The sequence below is a fragment of the Periophthalmus magnuspinnatus genome, chromosome 13 (genome assembly GCF_009829125.3).
Source record: "Periophthalmus magnuspinnatus isolate fPerMag1 chromosome 13, fPerMag1.2.pri, whole genome shotgun sequence".
Classification (NCBI taxonomy): Eukaryota; Metazoa; Chordata; class Actinopteri; order Gobiiformes; family Gobiidae; genus Periophthalmus; species Periophthalmus magnuspinnatus.
Genome location: NC_047138.1, coordinates 17,282,094 through 17,299,457, shown reverse-complemented (window position 1 = coordinate 17,299,457; position 17,364 = coordinate 17,282,094). Strand labels below are relative to the sequence as shown.

General features: G+C 41.1%; 1 protein-coding gene across 4 annotated transcripts in view; it reads right to left on the bottom strand.

Annotated features, from left to right (window-relative positions):
* Nucleotides 1-2,082: 2,082 nt before the first annotated feature.
* The window catches only part of fndc3a (fibronectin type III domain containing 3A), a 64,371-nt gene continuing 49,089 nt past the window's right edge, over nucleotides 2,083-17,364 (bottom strand). For all 4 annotated transcript variants that reach the window (XM_033976976.2, XM_055226055.1, XM_033976975.2 and 1 more), the window contains exons 15-26: nucleotides 16,652-16,790; nucleotides 15,530-15,598; nucleotides 15,340-15,458; nucleotides 10,963-11,068; nucleotides 10,114-10,289; nucleotides 9,888-10,001; nucleotides 8,694-8,843; nucleotides 7,055-7,410; nucleotides 6,491-6,703; nucleotides 6,129-6,295; nucleotides 5,484-5,608; nucleotides 2,083-4,697 (exon numbers count right to left, since the gene is read on the bottom strand). In XM_033976976.2, coding sequence (XP_033832867.1) covers nucleotides 4,383-4,697; nucleotides 5,484-5,608; nucleotides 6,129-6,295; nucleotides 6,491-6,703; nucleotides 7,055-7,410; nucleotides 8,694-8,843; nucleotides 9,888-10,001; nucleotides 10,114-10,289; nucleotides 10,963-11,068; nucleotides 15,340-15,458; nucleotides 15,530-15,598; nucleotides 16,652-16,790 — 2,049 coding nt within the window. In that variant the 3' untranslated portion in view covers nucleotides 2,083-4,382. The remainder of the gene's footprint in view (nucleotides 4,698-5,483; nucleotides 5,609-6,128; nucleotides 6,296-6,490; nucleotides 6,704-7,054; nucleotides 7,411-8,693; nucleotides 8,844-9,887; nucleotides 10,002-10,113; nucleotides 10,290-10,962; nucleotides 11,069-15,339; nucleotides 15,459-15,529; nucleotides 15,599-16,651; nucleotides 16,791-17,364) is intronic.

Below are 17,364 nucleotides of genomic sequence, written 5' to 3'. Positions count from 1 at the left end.
TCTAAAAAGAGCCCATTAAACGTTTCAACTGCATCATCAGGATTATCAATCATTAGGACCCATTTCCACAAATACAATTATCTTCATTAAAGTATTTATATGACCTCTTCACTATTTCTTTTGATCCTACTTCAGGAACTTTTGTTTTTCTTACTAGTGCTAGTAAGTTATGATCGCTACAACCCACTGGCATAGATATAGCTTTACTACAAAGATCACCGGTGTTCGTAAAATTAGTAAAGTAGATGTTTTTATGCCATCACTTTTACAGCATATTCGCGTTGGTGTAGTCACAAACTGTGTTAAACCACATGCTTCTGTAATGGAGTGAAGCTTATTCCTTAAAAATTTCATTTTAACTGTCACATACATTGTCTATCATAGCACATAAAACATCTAAGTAGTCAGAATTTGCATTGGGTGGGTGGGAACAACAGCAAACCAGCACTGCTTTTAAATATGTAATGTGTACTGTGCCATAATACTTCAATATTAGGTACCATCAAATCCATTCTCATCTTCAGTGGTATGTGCATTTTGTGTTGTTCCTATATACATACTATATTCTTACATATTTAATAAAGAATTGTCACATGTGGAATCCAAAATGAGTCTCTAGAATATGTAAATTGCCTTCCAAAAGAATGTTTGAGTTGCCAGTTAACTCGTTCCTAAGACTGTGCATGTTTAGATGTCCCAATTGTAGCACAGATCTAGACATTGAACAACAGACACACACAACACTTCCAAAATTGATTCCCAACTCCGCCACCCTGTGTGAGCTGTTTACATGAAGTCAAGCACACACTGTGAGTACCAGTGTTGACCACGGACACAGCTACGGGACCACTCAGGCCTGTTTCACTCCCCCTCTCTCTTTGTTTTGCAGCGTGTCCTGTTCAGTCAGGATCCAGGAGTGTCCTAGAACAGAACTGACCTAAACCGGTGAGTTCACTTTGGCATCATTAATGACTCTACATTCAAATGTCACTATGAGGACTGAAGCATGCAGGGACATGATCTTCCTCGTGATTTAGGCCTTTGCTGATTAGACGTTTATAATGAAGGGCATCCACTGTAAACGCATCAATATCAGAGGTGGAAAATCTATAAACTCTAATAACTGCCGCACAATCGCTGAAAGATGCAGGTTTAAAACAATTTAATTTCACCTGGATAAACGTGTCATGAATTTTGGCATAGCAATTAACACTTTTGTGATGAAGATATAGGTTTGATCGCTTTGTAACCTTTTTGTTCAATAATGTTGTTTGTTAATTATCAATTTCTGTGTACATCTCATAGGGGCAGGCACTGTCAGATCAGTCTTCCCCATAAGTGTATGTGGCCTCAGATAAAAAGCATTAGGGAGGACAAAACCTTTCCACATTTTTTTTTTTTTTTAAGTGTCCAACATGCATTATTCTCATTTCTTCAGAACTGAAATTTAAACTGTAAACCATTAACCTTACTATAATAGACTGAAGAAACATGTGTCGCTGTGATCAGAGCCTCATGCCTTGTGTAGATTCATGATTTTGTTGTCCAGAATTTCAGAAATGTATCCACAGCAATTGACCCATGCCTAACCAACCACATTTCAAACAGAGCTGCTGAATTCGGCAGTACCCGGAGGATGAAATATGAGTGAGGGGGGAGGAGGGGTGGAGTATTGAGAGTATATGGGACAGAGTGATTGGTCTGTTTAGCTGTGCATATGACTGAAAGGTTTAATCTGCACTCTTCCCTTTCAATATTCATTTTATGATTATGTTTTGATTTGTTTTGCAGTATATTGTAATGTCAATGTATTTCTTGCTCTGTAAAATCACTTTGAATTACTCACCAGCTATACAAATAAACTTGCCTTGCCTTGTGTTTAGTTCCCCTTTAAAAGCTGCAGGCTCACTCAGTCAGGAGCACTGCTCAGTTACACTTCAGCTCCAGATATTAAATTGGGATCTTGGCCACAAAGCAGTGAGTGAATGAGCCTAGTTGAATTGTTAAAATATCTTTTTCATTCATAAAAGTAGCATAAAAGTAGTCTGAATTTCTGACACTGCTGAATGAGTACAGCAGACAAAGAATTATAAATCTTTTATTGTGCATGGATCCTTTGTAGATATCATGGCTATACAGATACACTTTAGATACATATCTATGATTATACATTTCCCATAACGCACATTTTAAAGTGATATGTCTGGTAGTATGTATAGTATAAGAAACTTTGATATTGGAATGTACGGTGTATGAGGTAACTGCAAACATTAAAATTACATAAAAATGGTCTCTATTTTTGTGCATATTTTACTCATTTTTGTAGCATTTTGTTAATCTCCCCGACCACAGGCACTATAAGCCCTGGGAAGGGGGTGTTAAAATGGCACAAGTTGCAATCGCTATCAAAAATAGGAATTTGACTTCTTTAAATGACAAAAAGAAGACATTTGCAGAATGCCTCAAAAGACCAAATCATGTAATTGTTTACGTATGTTTAGCCAGGTACCTGTTTCACTCTGATGGTTTGACAGCAGCGTTCTGCCCACACCCAACAACACTACAGACCCTACAGGCAGATCACTAGCCACGATGCAGCGTTAGCAATCTGTTACAAATACTTCACACACAAAAAGGCAAATTCTGATTCACAGGAAGTACATGATCCAACACGTATCTGCCGTTTCCATGACGATGAGTACTGAGGAGAGGATTAACTTATATTACTTCAATATCATAAAAAAATATACTTCACACATGTATGACCTGACAAAAGAAATTAACAGAAATCATAGGCAATACATAGAACTACTTTGTCTCTCACATTTACATACTAACATCAAATAAATGTTACAGAAATAAAAGGGAAAAACACATTGTAGAGTTTTCTATCACTAAAAAAAACAAAAATAATGAAAATCCCCCCCCATTTTTCTCCTCTCCAATTTAAGGCCTCTGAAACAACCGTCTTTTTCTTTTTCTGTTTTTAATATTATTTTTTAATTCAGCCGTTTCAGCGACATCACGTGGTACTACAACTTTTAAAATACCCAAAAACACAAAAATAGGGCTTGCACAATCTTAAAGTGTGTTCTATAAAATGCATCACAATACCTAGACGCGCTCAGTCGAGGTTTCTTCTTTCACTAAGGTGCAAAATTAATAATTACTGGGGAAACGAAACAAAAAAAGACCCAAGGGAAACGTCAAAACATACAGATAAGCATACATTTTTTGTGCTGAATAAGATTTCAGAGTTAAGCAGCTGCATGATTGTAAAAACAAGCTACAGTTTTAACTATGATAGTAAAAATAATTAGGATTCACCGTTAGTTTGGTTCTTTTTTTTTTTTACTTTAAACTGAGCATTTTTTTCCATACAGGTCCTTGTGTCTTCACTGTACAAAAATATACTAACATATCTCCAGTCATTTTTGCATCCTTAAACATTCTGAACATCAAAAAGGTTTGGAAAGTGCTAAATGAACGGTCTAGAATATGTCGTGTTTCTTCGTCCTGTTTTTCGCGAACGACCCCTTAAAACTCCAGTGGGGGGAGGGGTTACATAGTCCCTTCATTTTAAATCCAGCTTTTAGACTCTGCCTCTTCTGTGCAAACACTGGCCCTCCACGTCCCGGGACAGCACGAAGGCTACGGCCACACCCACAAACTACCGAAGGAACACACAGCTATCAAAAAACATTTCATACTGGACACGTACATGGAAATATAAATAAGGACTATTTCTATACACATATATATACTGTCGCAACAATTAAGTCGTAAAGCGCCCGTATGCACATCCTCCGACCGGGACAAAAACCCTGCTCCTTTGAGTTCCTTTGAGAAGCGACAGAGAGTGAACAACAGATACCACAGGTTTGGGGCAGGGGGATTGGCTTGCCCCCCCCCACCCCATTGCAGCAGAATAACAGAAATGAACTGTAGAAACAGATAGGCATGGGACGGTTTTAAGGTGTACTAGTACTGAAAGGGTCAAAAGCAGGATTTGCTGTAGTTATATGATCAATTTGTCTTTACAGTCATTTCCAACATTTAGCCCACGACATCCTCAAAACTTCACCACATATAAATATAATTAATCTAAATGCTGTTTCTGTGATAAATGTGCAAATGTGCACTTGTTGCTAGGGCTTAACATACAAACCACACTCTTTAGGTTTAGATGGTGAAAATAGGTGAATAGGTGCCATTTAAATAAGCATTAAGCAGTAAGAAGCATGTTGTTGTCCATCAGTCTACTCTAGTGTGCAATAAACAGCACAGCAGTCCCTTTGAGTGGGATGTCAGACCGTCCCATGCCTAAGAGGACACACACAGGGTGACAGGATAAAGCTATTGCCCTGCAGCAGAGACAGTGCTCATTTGATGACAAAGTACTGGATGACGAAGGCGATGAGGATGGCAATGATGGCGAACAGCATGAGGATGAGGAAGGCGCACTGCTCGTCAGTGAGGGAGCGTCTGGAGCGGGACGCTTCGCAGCCTGCTCTGCTGCTGGCCACGGTGCTTCCGGCCGGGTCGCTCCTCTGAGGTGACAGGGTCACCGTGGGGCTGTAGGGCCCGCTCAGCTCCGGAGCGTCCTGGCACTGCCTGATGGCACACACCCGGAAACGGTAATCACTGCTGGGCTGGAGGTTCTGCACCAGGAATGACGTGGAGGGGCCTTTGTATGCCTAAAATCACACAAGGAGAACTTCAGATGTAGTTCTTGTAAGAGGGAATGGACAGAATTGTTCACAATATATTCGCCCTTCATTATTTTTTTTTCAGTCTAACATAACAAACATACACTGTGCGAATGAAAAAAAGAAAAAAAAACCCACATGTTTCAGATCACAAACTGCAGTGCCAAATCAGATCACAAATCGCACTATGGAATGGCAAAACTGATGCTACCCGAATCCCTCAGAAGTAAATTGGGTTTTCAATTGACATCAAATGTATGAATAAAACTGGGCTCAGCACATTCAATATTGTTCAAATATTAGCATGAAGTTTTCCTTTATAAACTTAATAACAAAATATAGCAGCCTTAACAGTTACTGATCCCAAATGTGTGAAAAACAGCACCTTTATTTGGACCCCATGGATTGGCCGAGTGCTGGATACTGACAGCCGCTCAGTCATGCAGGCAGACACATACATAATTCACTGGCCTAATCCAATAGTGATGTGTGATATGGTGACATTAGCATAGGCCACAGTGCCCATTACTCTGTGTTAGCCCGGTTCAGGACTAGTGCAGAAGATGGACGAGCTGCCAAAGATGAGGCCTGCCGACGGGGCCTGCAGACGTCTCATGGATCAATGGCCTCTGTATAATGGACCATTTCAATCCTATGTGGCTGCTATTGAACGCTGCATGAATGTGCTCATAACATTAAGGTCCATCTGGGATCTAAACCACAGTAAAAGTATGTAGGATTCTGGTAGAAATCCAAGGTTCAGAGCAGACTCACCTGTTTGTAGTCAGAATTTCCCATCATGCATTGCAGCGTGTAGATAATGGGGTCCCCTTTCATCGGTGCCAGTGCCTCCCATGTGACCTCACAGGAGTTGTCATCCACCCGCTCCACTTTAGGGGCTGAGGATCACAACAGCACAGTAAGTTGAAAGGAGCAACCACAGAGCAACTGTGTTACAGCTATTCTTCTAAATAAAGCCAAACGTGTACATTTTCAAAAAGGGAGAAAACCTTTTTAGGTCTAACTACACTAGCGGGATTACACGCACCCACACCCTTTTAGAACAGGGAAATATTTAAAGAAACACTTGTGATCTTTAAAGGGTCTTTGACAAGTCTGCAGGAACCTTCATGTCTGAAGATCTTGACAAGAGGTACGTGGTCACAGAGCATCAGTGCCACAGAGACTACATTAGACAGTGTGGAGGCTGTGCATCTCCAACTGTAATCTCTGCTCTCTCAGAAGTACTGCTGCTGCTCCAGGAGACCCGTGTCCTCATTAAAGAGAATCAGAAGAGGCTGTGGAGAGTGCCGCACTTTGCTGAACATGACTTATGCTCGAGCAGGGACAGCTCAGGTGAAGTATGAGCAAAAAAGCTCATCTAAAAGCAGAAGAAACAAGAAACAGGAGCTGTGGTACCTTTGAGCGGAGCCGGGGGGGAGCGAGGGGTGCTGAATGTGTAAACAGTGGAGAAGGGCCCTTCGCCCGCTTCATTAAAGGCCTGGATGCGGAACGTGTAAGAGGTAGACTCATTTAGCCGCTGGACTTTGTGTGTGTGACAGGGGCCTTTGTACACGGAGACAAATCTGTAGCAACACAGACACATAATAGCATCAATTTAGCACACTGTCAATGATTAGAAATGTAGGCATTTCTAGAAGGGCAAATAGCAACATCAGGAAATATAACAGTGCACTGACAGTCCTGTTTGTGGCCTCAGAGACAACAATATATCTAGTAGACTAGCCAGTGTATACTAGACACAGTGAAAAGGCAGAGACCTGCCGCTACGGTCGCCCATCTGCAGGTGGTACTGCAGGCTGTCAGAGGGTGTGGCTTTGGCAGGCCCATCGCCCCACTTGAGCCGGAGCGTTTGGTGACTGAATGCGGTGCACTCCAGGCGGGGCGGCTGTGGGGGGAGTGGCTTGGTCTTCATCTTCACTGTGTGACTGAAGGGCCCTGCTCCCAGACTGTTCAGAGCCTGGATCCTGATCCTGGACACAGACAGAGAAGACCCGGATAGAATAACATGAGCACATTCATAGGCCTGTCACAGGAGTAAGTATATGGACTTGTCCTTCAATAAATCAGATACAAATCATAGTTTCATCACAATATTTATCATTGCCTTTATATGCAGAGCAAATCCTTTTCCTTTAGCAGCAAGTTAACATTTAATCCTATACGACTCCTTTTCAATGCATACTAATGAAGTGTTTAAAACACCGAAGATATCCAAACTAACAGCGGCAACTTGATAACATGACAGATAAGCTCTCAAATGATCAGAACAAATCCGATGATGGTGTATGGACTGATTGTTGAGTTAGCAGTGTGATAGTGACCTGTAGCTGGTGTCTGGCTGCAGATTCTGGATGATGTGTTTGGTGACGGGGCCGATGACCACAGGCTGCCTCTCCCCCAGATCAATAAGATACGAGGTGATGTCTGAGCCGTGATCACAGGGTGGGTCCCAGCTCAGCCCCAGGCAGCTGGACGGGGAGTAGAAGGGCGGCTGAGTCTGTGCCCTGCCTTCCTCCTCTTCCTCTTCCTCCTCCTCCTCTTCCTCTGCTGGAGCGTTGTACCGGCGCAGGTCCAGGTCCTTCAGGGCGTAGATGTTGGTGATGGCAGCTGGGACAGAGCAGGGTGTCTGGCACAGCACGGCCTCACTGAAGGGCCCCACTCCAGCCACGTTCACGGCCTAAAACCAGGAGCAGAAGTGAAAGATCTGTCACATCCGTGGTACTGCAGTAACAGTAATATGGGTAGTTCTAGCATTCAGTTTCAGCCACTCCACTGAAACCAGGTTTGATAAGAGCATCTGTGCTCTTAACAGGGCTGAATGCAAATATCAGACAGCATTTATGAATGCGCATGCGTGTGATGTTTTGAGCGTGATCATCTCTTTGTTGGTGTCCGAGTGAGCTCCACCCCTCTACTTTAAGAGACACAGGTAGAAAGAAGAACAGGCAGAAATGGTCAGACACAGTGCGTTGTCAAAACGGTAATGACAGATGAGAGGCTGACTTCTACAGTGTGCAGCAGGGACACAAGGGGTGTGCACATAGACTGCAACTATAGACTGTACGCGCAATACATTTCAACAAACTCTGCAGAACCTAGACAGGCTGTCAATAGGCTCCTCCGTGATCGCAAGACGAAGCACCAAGAGAGCACATCCTAGTTAGCGGATATGAAATAAAACCAGTCACTGCTAGGTCTTGGTCCTAAGTTGTAACTTGGTTATTAATTCTTTTAAAATTTGTTTAAATTTGTTTGCTTTAAATTGGAAATAAATTATGCCTAAATGTTCATTATTTTTTACCAAAATCTTAAGACTATCTGGACTTAAATTTGAATTGAATGCAGAGCTGTAATATTTCAACAAACTATTGTCTATGCATTTCTCTTAAAGACCAGCAGGTGGAGGTATATCAAATGAATTACCTTTTTCAGTATGTATATCGAACTGCTAATAACAAACCCGTCACCCAATCATTGACTAATAATCTAAGAGAAAAGCCAGACTGAGTAGACAGAATTTATGTGACTCGAATTGACAATGGCTTCTGGATGAGAGTCAAAACATCTTGATTTCAAAAAACAGCGCTCAGATGACTACCCCTGAAACATTTTCCATATGGCACTAAACGTTTGCTCGCTCTATAATACTGATCTGAAATTTGTGTAAAGGACAGAGTTTTAGTCTCTCACAGCAGCCAATTGACATGCTTTGATAATATAACTATATCATTTTGGCAACATTAATGTAAATAAAGCAATTCTTAATACAAATAAACTCTTTCTGCTCTGCACCAAAGGTTGTATGGAACCCAACAGATCAACCAGAGGTCATACATTATTATTATTATTGTTATGAGTCTAACCATGTGCTGCAAGCCTCCAATTTTCAGATATTTGTTCACACAATAATGTGAACATATGACAGAAGTGTGCTCCCAAAGCTCCATCTGCCCTGCTTACCTGTACCCTGCAGAAGTAGTTGGTAGCAGGCAGCAGCCCCTTCATCTCATGGCTCAGTGCTGGGCCGCTGTAGCAAAGCTGCATGGTGCCCTCAGCTGCCCCCCACTCCAGACGGAACTCAGTGACAGGAGCGCCATTACACTGGGGCATCTGGGAGACAAGAGAAGAGTACACTTAACACATGCAGACTACTTACTGGGATCTACAGCATACACTATTCAGACAGTGCAGGCAAGCTGTAGGCAGTCCTGGCACACATCGCCACCTGCTGGTTTGGTACATTAGCGTGTGTAAAAATGTCATGCCTTATGAAGTACAGGAAAGGCGCATTGGCAGGATTATGTGGTGCTGCTGTGCTGGCTTCACAAGAGCCACAAGAGCACGCTCAAACAGGACTTATTCTCCGAGCTAATAAGAGGAGGAGATTTGCTTTGTTATGCCACGCAGTGTGAAATGCCAGATCAGCAGCAGCACGGCTCCAGGCACACACACATTACACACACACATTACACACACACACATTACACACATTACACACACACCCCCACACCCCCACACACACGCACTACTGGAACACTGGGAAATGCTCTCTCAAGTGTCTAAGCAAGAAATACAAGGGATTTTGTGAGTATTTGAGCTCAAACATGGCACAGGGCTGTTTGTCATCTGAAAGAACACTGCTATGTGCTCGGAGTCTCGGTGTTGGTAGAGCACTCGAGGGTGACTGTGTTAATGTGATTGTTATTGGATTTCCCCAGAGCAGCTGTGGCTGAGTATATGCCTGAGCATACACATATGTAGTGTACGAATGGACTGTATTGTGAATGTATGTACTGTAAGTTTGTGAGAGATCTGGTGATCTGAGGGCAGTGGTCTATGGATGAGTTTTAAGATACGAAAGAGGGTTTGTATTTTGTACTTATTGTTTTTATAAGCTGTGGTGTGGCTGGGTTTTTGTTTTGTTTTTAGGATGAAAATTAGCACTGGCTATAATATTTACAGGTGTTGGATTCGTTCCCCGTGCCTCTGTTCTTAATATGCATTGTCTCTTCATTAAATAATAAACAAACAAACAAACAAGCAGAGGGTGACTAAGGACTATGATTATGTGCATTGAAACGCATAGTTCGGGAAAGTTGATTTGAATCAAATGCATTATTATTATTATAGTCTGACAGTCAGACGCTTCCTCACCTCCCAACACACCACCACACAGCTGGGGGACTTGCAGGTAGTCAATGGAGCCTTGCACTGTTCAGGGGCCCCGGGGCCAGTCGTAATCTCACAGCGCTCTGACAGAGGCCCAAACTGAAAGAAAAAGCAAAACTATCAAATCTATAAGTTTAGACAATGTTCTGAGCAGAGAGGGAGAGCCTAGAGCATGTCTATAGCAGGTGAGCGCTTTGACATTGCTTCTCACCCCAGCTTTGTTGGCCGCTTTCAGCCGGAAGCTGTAGGTTTTCCCGGGCAGCAGGCCGCCCACAGAGCAGTCCAGCTCAGAGCCCTGGTACACCTCCCTGTTCTCTTCAGACGCAGGCCCACTCACTTCCACACTGTAGCAGGACACAGGGCTGCCTCCGTCCACCTGAGGGGGGGCTACGCACAACATGGCAACAAGATGAACATTACTGTGGTGAAGGAGAGCACTTATGCTGTACATGTGGCAGACAAACATCATGTTATGCACAGAGTAAGTAATATCATATGAATAAATATAAACAAAATAACAATTGCATTGTTATCAAATTCAATGAAGTTTAAATCAGGTACATCATTATTGTCGAGGTAGTGGAGTACAAATGTTGATCCCCAGTACAGATATAATTTAGCAGCTCTTCAGAGCTTAGAATCAAACTACTGTGCTCTGTCTGCATCTAATTATAAAGTGTTTTATGGGTTGCAAATCAAGAAGAACTGTTAAAAATGGGAAAACAAAAGCAAGTTCATTTTCAAGATGGTAAAAATCAAGTACAGTAGGGTGCCTTTAAGTCACTCACTAGTTTACATCACTTATGTGGGAGCATCCTCTAGCGCTTTGTTATGCATCCTTGTGTCCCCTCAGTATAAGACAGACATTCATTCTTTTAAAAGCTTTTACAATTCTTAAATAGCAGTCATATTCTCATACAGGACTGACCACAGTACAAAATGTACAGAGGAATGACAGCAGCGTTGACAAAACAATGTACTCTCATGTTCGGAGCAAGTTCACCAGACAAATGAGTGCACAGACTGGAGCTGATCTGCCCACACACAGATGATGACTCACCCCAGCGCAGTTGCACTTCCCTGGCTTTGGGCTTGCCCACCAGCCGAGGGGGCTGGCAAGGCCCTGGGGGGACAGCGGGGGTCTGGACCTGCAGGGTCTCCGACAACTAAAAGGAGCAAAGAACACCAATTAATACACAACAAATGCATCAAATGGTCAATCCACCCCCTGCTGCCTCACATACAATACCAGCACTGATTCTCACCAGGAAAACAAGTCTAATTGCAGAGCTCCAGGTCCACACCGTATTATAGTCTGGCTCAAAGTCATTTGATTTTGTTTAAATGACAGGAATAACAAAAAAGTCAAATAAGTAACAAGCCTTTAAAAGATCCTATATTATGCAAAATTGATTGTGAACTTTAAGCTATGTTATAATGTTGTTAGCTTATTAAAAACATACCTGGAGATGTGTTTTGTTTAATTCACACATGTTTGAATAACACCTTATTTAGTCTGTCTACATTTCCAAAGCTCATAATGCTGTTCCACCTTGTGATGTCATGAAGTGGTACTTTTCATGTTAACAGCTGCCTTTTACATAATAAAAGAAAAACAGACTTAATATGCAGGGTTTGTGTGCTAGACGTGTGTAAATAAAGACAAAACATGAATCCAGGTATGTTTTTGATGAGGAAACAACAGTATAACATAAATCAGAAAACAGCGTAATATGGGCCCTTTAAATACCTCCTAGGCCCTGTAATGGATTGATCGTCATTACTTGTACAATGACGCATTTATGACTAACAAAAACATAAGTGACAAAAGTCTGCTTCTTCAAAGTCTGCAAGAGTTAGCATTAAAAAAGTCACGTAAAAAAAGAGTTTAGCTGTATTTTCAATGGTCTATTTTTGGTACATCTCTGTTTCAGAAAACACTCCTATTAGTCTATGCGGTTATGAATGACTGATATGGACAGACACATTTAAAACTTCAAATATCCAATTATAGTGCGGCACCATCGTGACTCATGTTTCTTTCACAAGTCTCGTCATGAGTAAAGCCACGCTCCAACAGCTGATGGAGAAATAAAGGAGGAGTGTCTGTGAACTGGACTAATTAAGAAAAACATCCTCCAACCCACGTGGGTGGGGTTAATTGATTAGCGCCTTTGTCTTGTACGTACACACCAGGAAGCGCAGTCTAATCTCCCAGCATGCCGCTCTGAATGAAAAGGTCCTATTAAAATGGGCCAGAAATAGAGTCCGTATCTGGAATTATTCATGTCAAATTTATCAGATTAACCGCGGATGAGAATTAGCACTGCCCCTCTTAGTAATTACAGTAGTGAGGCAGTGGCGGAGGCAAGCTGTAATGGACTTCAAAACTAAGGTTGTAAAATTTAGGGGGAAAAAATGAATTGTAATATTTCAGACTATTGTGATTATGTTAAAGAGGGGGTATTTTACTTCTATGGGGTATTAAATGCTAACATAACATATTTAGATCACCATGTTAACTTTAATTGTTTCAAAAAGGCAATGTTCGCCCAAAACAACGCATGTTTTATAAGTTTCATTTTCGTTTTAGATGCTCTGAATCCCTCCTTCCTTTGCTCTCCACACTAAGTCACTCCCCCTTCAGAATGTCATCACAACACAATCAGCGTGCATCCTGCTAATGAAGCTAATGCACATTGCATCAGGTTTGTGAAGTTGTAGTGTACAGTTTTGTATCCTGCTTTTGTATATTTATGGAGAATTGTTGTATGGGAGCATGGGTGATGTAGGCTTGTGGGCTTAGCTTTGGATAGGATCTTGGTGCTAACTGTAAGAAGAGTTTGAACAGGGCTGGGGAGAGATTGCTAGATGACTGAAACATGCATGGATGACATCTAAAACCTCTTCTGGTATGTTTTTGATGAGGGAACAATGTTATAACATGGTAGAAAGCTCTAAAAAAAAAAAAGTAGATTTTACATAATACCCCCTTTTACTTTAAGCTAAAACAAAAATGGCATACATTTCAGTAGCGGTCTTCAAGGTTAACAAGTTGGCTAAAAAGATAAAGATACTGTGTAGTTATTTTTAAAACATTCTCATTACATTCTTATCACATCACCAAGTCAGCAGACTGCACAGTGCATAACTTCATAACAATTATGTGCAGTGCAGAATGGCCACAACGAAAAGAAACATGAATTTAAAACCACTTAACGTCCGGGCCGTCGCCTTTACGTTGCAACTTTACAGCAATGTGCGTGTATTTCTGCGTCACCCACACAAACAATCTACACATCAAATGAAAGTTACGGCATTCATCTTTCTGAATATGTAAACCATTTACACCTGTAATCACCACAGTGCTGACAGGAAAGCGTTTTTACAGAGAAGTCAGAAATGTGGATTTGGACTTAACTTTGTGTGAATATGTTGATGTTTGACAGAACCAGAGCGCTCAAAGTTGGTCTCATTCGTTCCGTAAAGGTCCAGAGAATATAATCCAGTCAAGAAATTATGTCCACAATGGAAGTTAGATCCTCCATGTCCAATCTGCCGCAGGAAAGTGAAATCTGTTCCGTCACTTCTCTGCATTTCTTTTGTCAATTTAAAGCATAATACACTTCTGACAGCGCCAACATTGTTGCTCAGCGCAAAACAAACTTGTTAGCTTGTGATTGACACCAAAGTTGGCCAATAAGGTAGAGGCTGTGGGTTACTGGAGCCGCGGACAGTGAGTGAGAGCTACAGATGACTGAAAGAGCACGCCCCACTCTCCCCCTTGTAGAATCAAGCTGTTACATTACACACATTTAGTGATGTTTTCCTCTTAAAGCCCATGAACTGCGGAACACGCTGATGCATGACAAGCAGTGGTTTACTGTAAACAGACGGAGTTTGCTGCGTGCGTAAAACGAGGAGACTGGATATATAGATCCGCACGTAAAATTACGCGCGTGTCTTTGCGTAATTTTACACAGCAGTTTTGCGTTTTAAACATGACGAAACGGACAAAACAAAGGAAGTACGCGACCGAGGACACTGTGGATGTTTGTACAAGTTAAACTAGAGGCATCTCGGACCCGGAGCAGTTCGTGGAACCGAGTGAAGATTCATGGTGGACTCAGGAGTAGAGGGACCTTATGTTTTGATGGACTGGATGCTGTTCCTGATCGGTAAGCGTGGTTTATTCTGCTATTGACTTTTTTGGGGGTCAAATGTGTAATCATTAGCATTAGCTGTGACTGTCTCACTGTACAATCATGTACAGTGTGTTCTTAGTTTGCAGTGTGTGTTTGTTTACATTTTGAAGTGTGTGTGTGTTTGTTCACTGTTTGCAGTGTGCGGTTTGTAAATATATATTTATTTTGACCCATACCACTTGTTTTGACTATATTTTATATACAAATATACATTTTATATTGTGTTTTGATATGATATATAAATGTACAGTAATAGAGCAGCTGGGTGTGCAGATACAGATTCCTCCCAGTGTGAGTTTTCAGTAGAGCCTAACTGATGTCTGTGGGTTGAAACATTCAAAAGTTATTGCACTTTATCCAAACGTTCTCCAAATGTCTTCATTCGGATAGGTTTGGAGAGGCCTGGACTTACTCATAATAAAATGATTGTAAAACTCTCATTTTTATAGGTATTGACCTCAAATTTGAAATGTAAGTGGTCAACAATCGTGTCAGTTGACATATAGTGTATTTTTGTCTCCAGCTCCCTACTGCAGCTTTCTACACCTTCATTTTTACAAATAAATTTAGGCAAGGATGAGAAAATTTTTTTTTTTTATGTGTGTTCCACACAAGGTGTCAGCAGACAACCTTACAGTGATTCTGACACCTGTGGGTAAAACTATAGGGTGTTAGCTTTACAAAGACCCCAAACTTGTGCATTTACTACTGAGGGTTCAATAATGGTGATTATTTTAATTTGGAGAGGTCAGAACAAAGGCAATTTCACCAAAATGACACGGAATGTTAAGGGGTTATAGAAAGAAATATAGAGAGAATTTAGCAGAGCAGTTCAGTTAGTATGTTGCAACTTTTCTGGAGGATGGTAGACCACCTGCTTGTTTCCATGGAGATGATATTGCATTGCTTAGAATGTTCTACTAAATGACATTTAATGGTATCTATATTGCATTCATTCAATTACAGGTCTTTTCATTGCTCAAGAATTCCTTGAGAAGCATGCATTCTTACTGAGCAGGGCCACCTCTGTATAATTCTGACCTGGCTGTAACTTGACTTGCTTGTCTCCATGGAAAATGTTTTTAATGCCGCATTGTAGAACATTCCAAGGAAAGCAATAATCTCTCTATGGAGACATGCAGAAAGGTTACATAGTGCCCCTTTAAAGAACATTAGTTCTTCACAGATAAAGCAAAGGTGTCGAGCATGAGTGTAGTGTAAATGTGATTCACCTGACTCTGCCCCCCCTCACTCAGGCAGTAGACCCGGATCTGGTAGGAGCAGCCTGGCTTCAGGCCCTCACACACATGCTCTGTCGCAGGGCCGCTGTACGCCAGCTCCCACGATGTACCTGGGTGCCACATACAGGAGGTTATATGTCGTCTCAGACATATTAACACAGGAAATGAGCTGAGGACTCACCACTTAAACCTTCAGACAGCTCCACCACATACTTCGTGACTTCTGCTCCACCATTGTCTTTGGGGGGTTCTAAATACAAAATGGACACAAATCATCAACAAAGAAAAAAAATCATACATCATACATCACATCATTTCTTTAAATTTGTCAGGACAAACAATGCAATTTTGTATGTTTTTGTGGACATTTCCACAGTAGGGTTGTCAAAAGTATCAACACTCCGAAGTATATGTGGCAAAAAACCAAAAAATTCTTAAATAGTTATAGAATTATCTTTAGCTTTATTAGTAAAAAAAACAAAGTGCTACAGTCTATTGTCTAAAAAAAATATTGTGGAAATTGGCATCAAGTATCGAGCTTATAGGGATGAATAGTTTGAAAGGTTTGAAATTTTGGTACTTGACAACTAGGGCTAAAACAAGTAAAGTGATAAATCACTCTCAACTAACCAATCATTGAAATGGTTGTCAATTAATTTAGTCATCAATCAGGTTTGTTGTATATACTTGAAGATATTCTGTAGTGGCATCTCTTTAGCTTCATCTTGGTCACATTTATAAAAAGTCTCATAATCATGGGCCTTTCACAATCTAAAAAAATGAATGAATCTATAACAAAATCGTTAGTTGTAGCCCTAGTAACACTTCTATTAACTATTTAGTGAGTACACAAACGAGACAAGAAAGAAAGATTAAAGATTCAAATATTCATAGACCCTATATGGTAAAAATCAACTTTAGCTGCCCAAAGTGCTTCACATAAAAGTCAACAAAAAAAACAAATAAAAGAATAAAAGACCAAGATATTAAATTTAACCTTCTTATTTAAACATTTAATACATCTAATTTTTCAAATTGTTTTGTAGAATAGATTAGAATAAAACTAATTATGCTTAAAAAATTATGACCATCTAACATTACTAAAATTATACTGTGACTTCTATAATTACAATTGGCAAATAAAGTCAAATGAATCCTCAGTCAGTTATTTTAAAAAGCTGTCAGTATCTGCAACCCCATCTTAATGTCACGAGCATGAGTCAGTGAAGGTGTCAGCACTAACCGAAACTATCCTCCTAACACATTAGTATACACCAAAGTGCAGAGTGCAGTGGATCCTTACCCCAGGCCATTTTAAAGCTGTGGGGCTGCACTCGTCCCCTGATCGTCGGTCTGGAGGGGCAGCCCGGGGCATCTGGCTTAGTGATGAACTCCACCACCTGGCTGGGGTTGCTCTTTCCCTCAGAATTGTACGCTGCCACCTGCAGGACAAGTGTGAATGCCAATCATCAAAGGTTTTTTTTTTTAGTTTTTTTTTACAACAGGTTCTGTGAGGACAGGTGGGAAAGGTCACAGTGTTTCCAGGGAACAAGCGGTGACAGTGTTAGTGATGGGGCTGCCCCCTCCTCTGCTCTCTTCATTACCTCACCAACACCAGCTGAATCAGAGGGAGCTTAATACTGTGTTATACTTAAACAACATGCAACCACTTGACATTGGTGTTTAAAAAAAGCTTTATCACCTAGTTGTGGAATCTCACAGTAATCAATACATCTACTCATAAGCTTAAGCAAGAGACATGCCGGCTCCAGTGCAGTAGTGTGGATTAGGTTCATCATAATACAGGTCAATGATTCCAAAGATGGGTTCCAGGCTAGGGTTGTCAAAAAAAAAAATCAATACCAAGACAGTCGAACCTCAAGAATAATACATTTTTTTCAGAATTCAGTTGTTTTAGAATGGTCACGATATATATTAGAACTATAATAAAAGCACCAGGTAACATTTTAAATTAAAGTGTACACAACTTGCATCACTTGCATGATTCCATGGAGA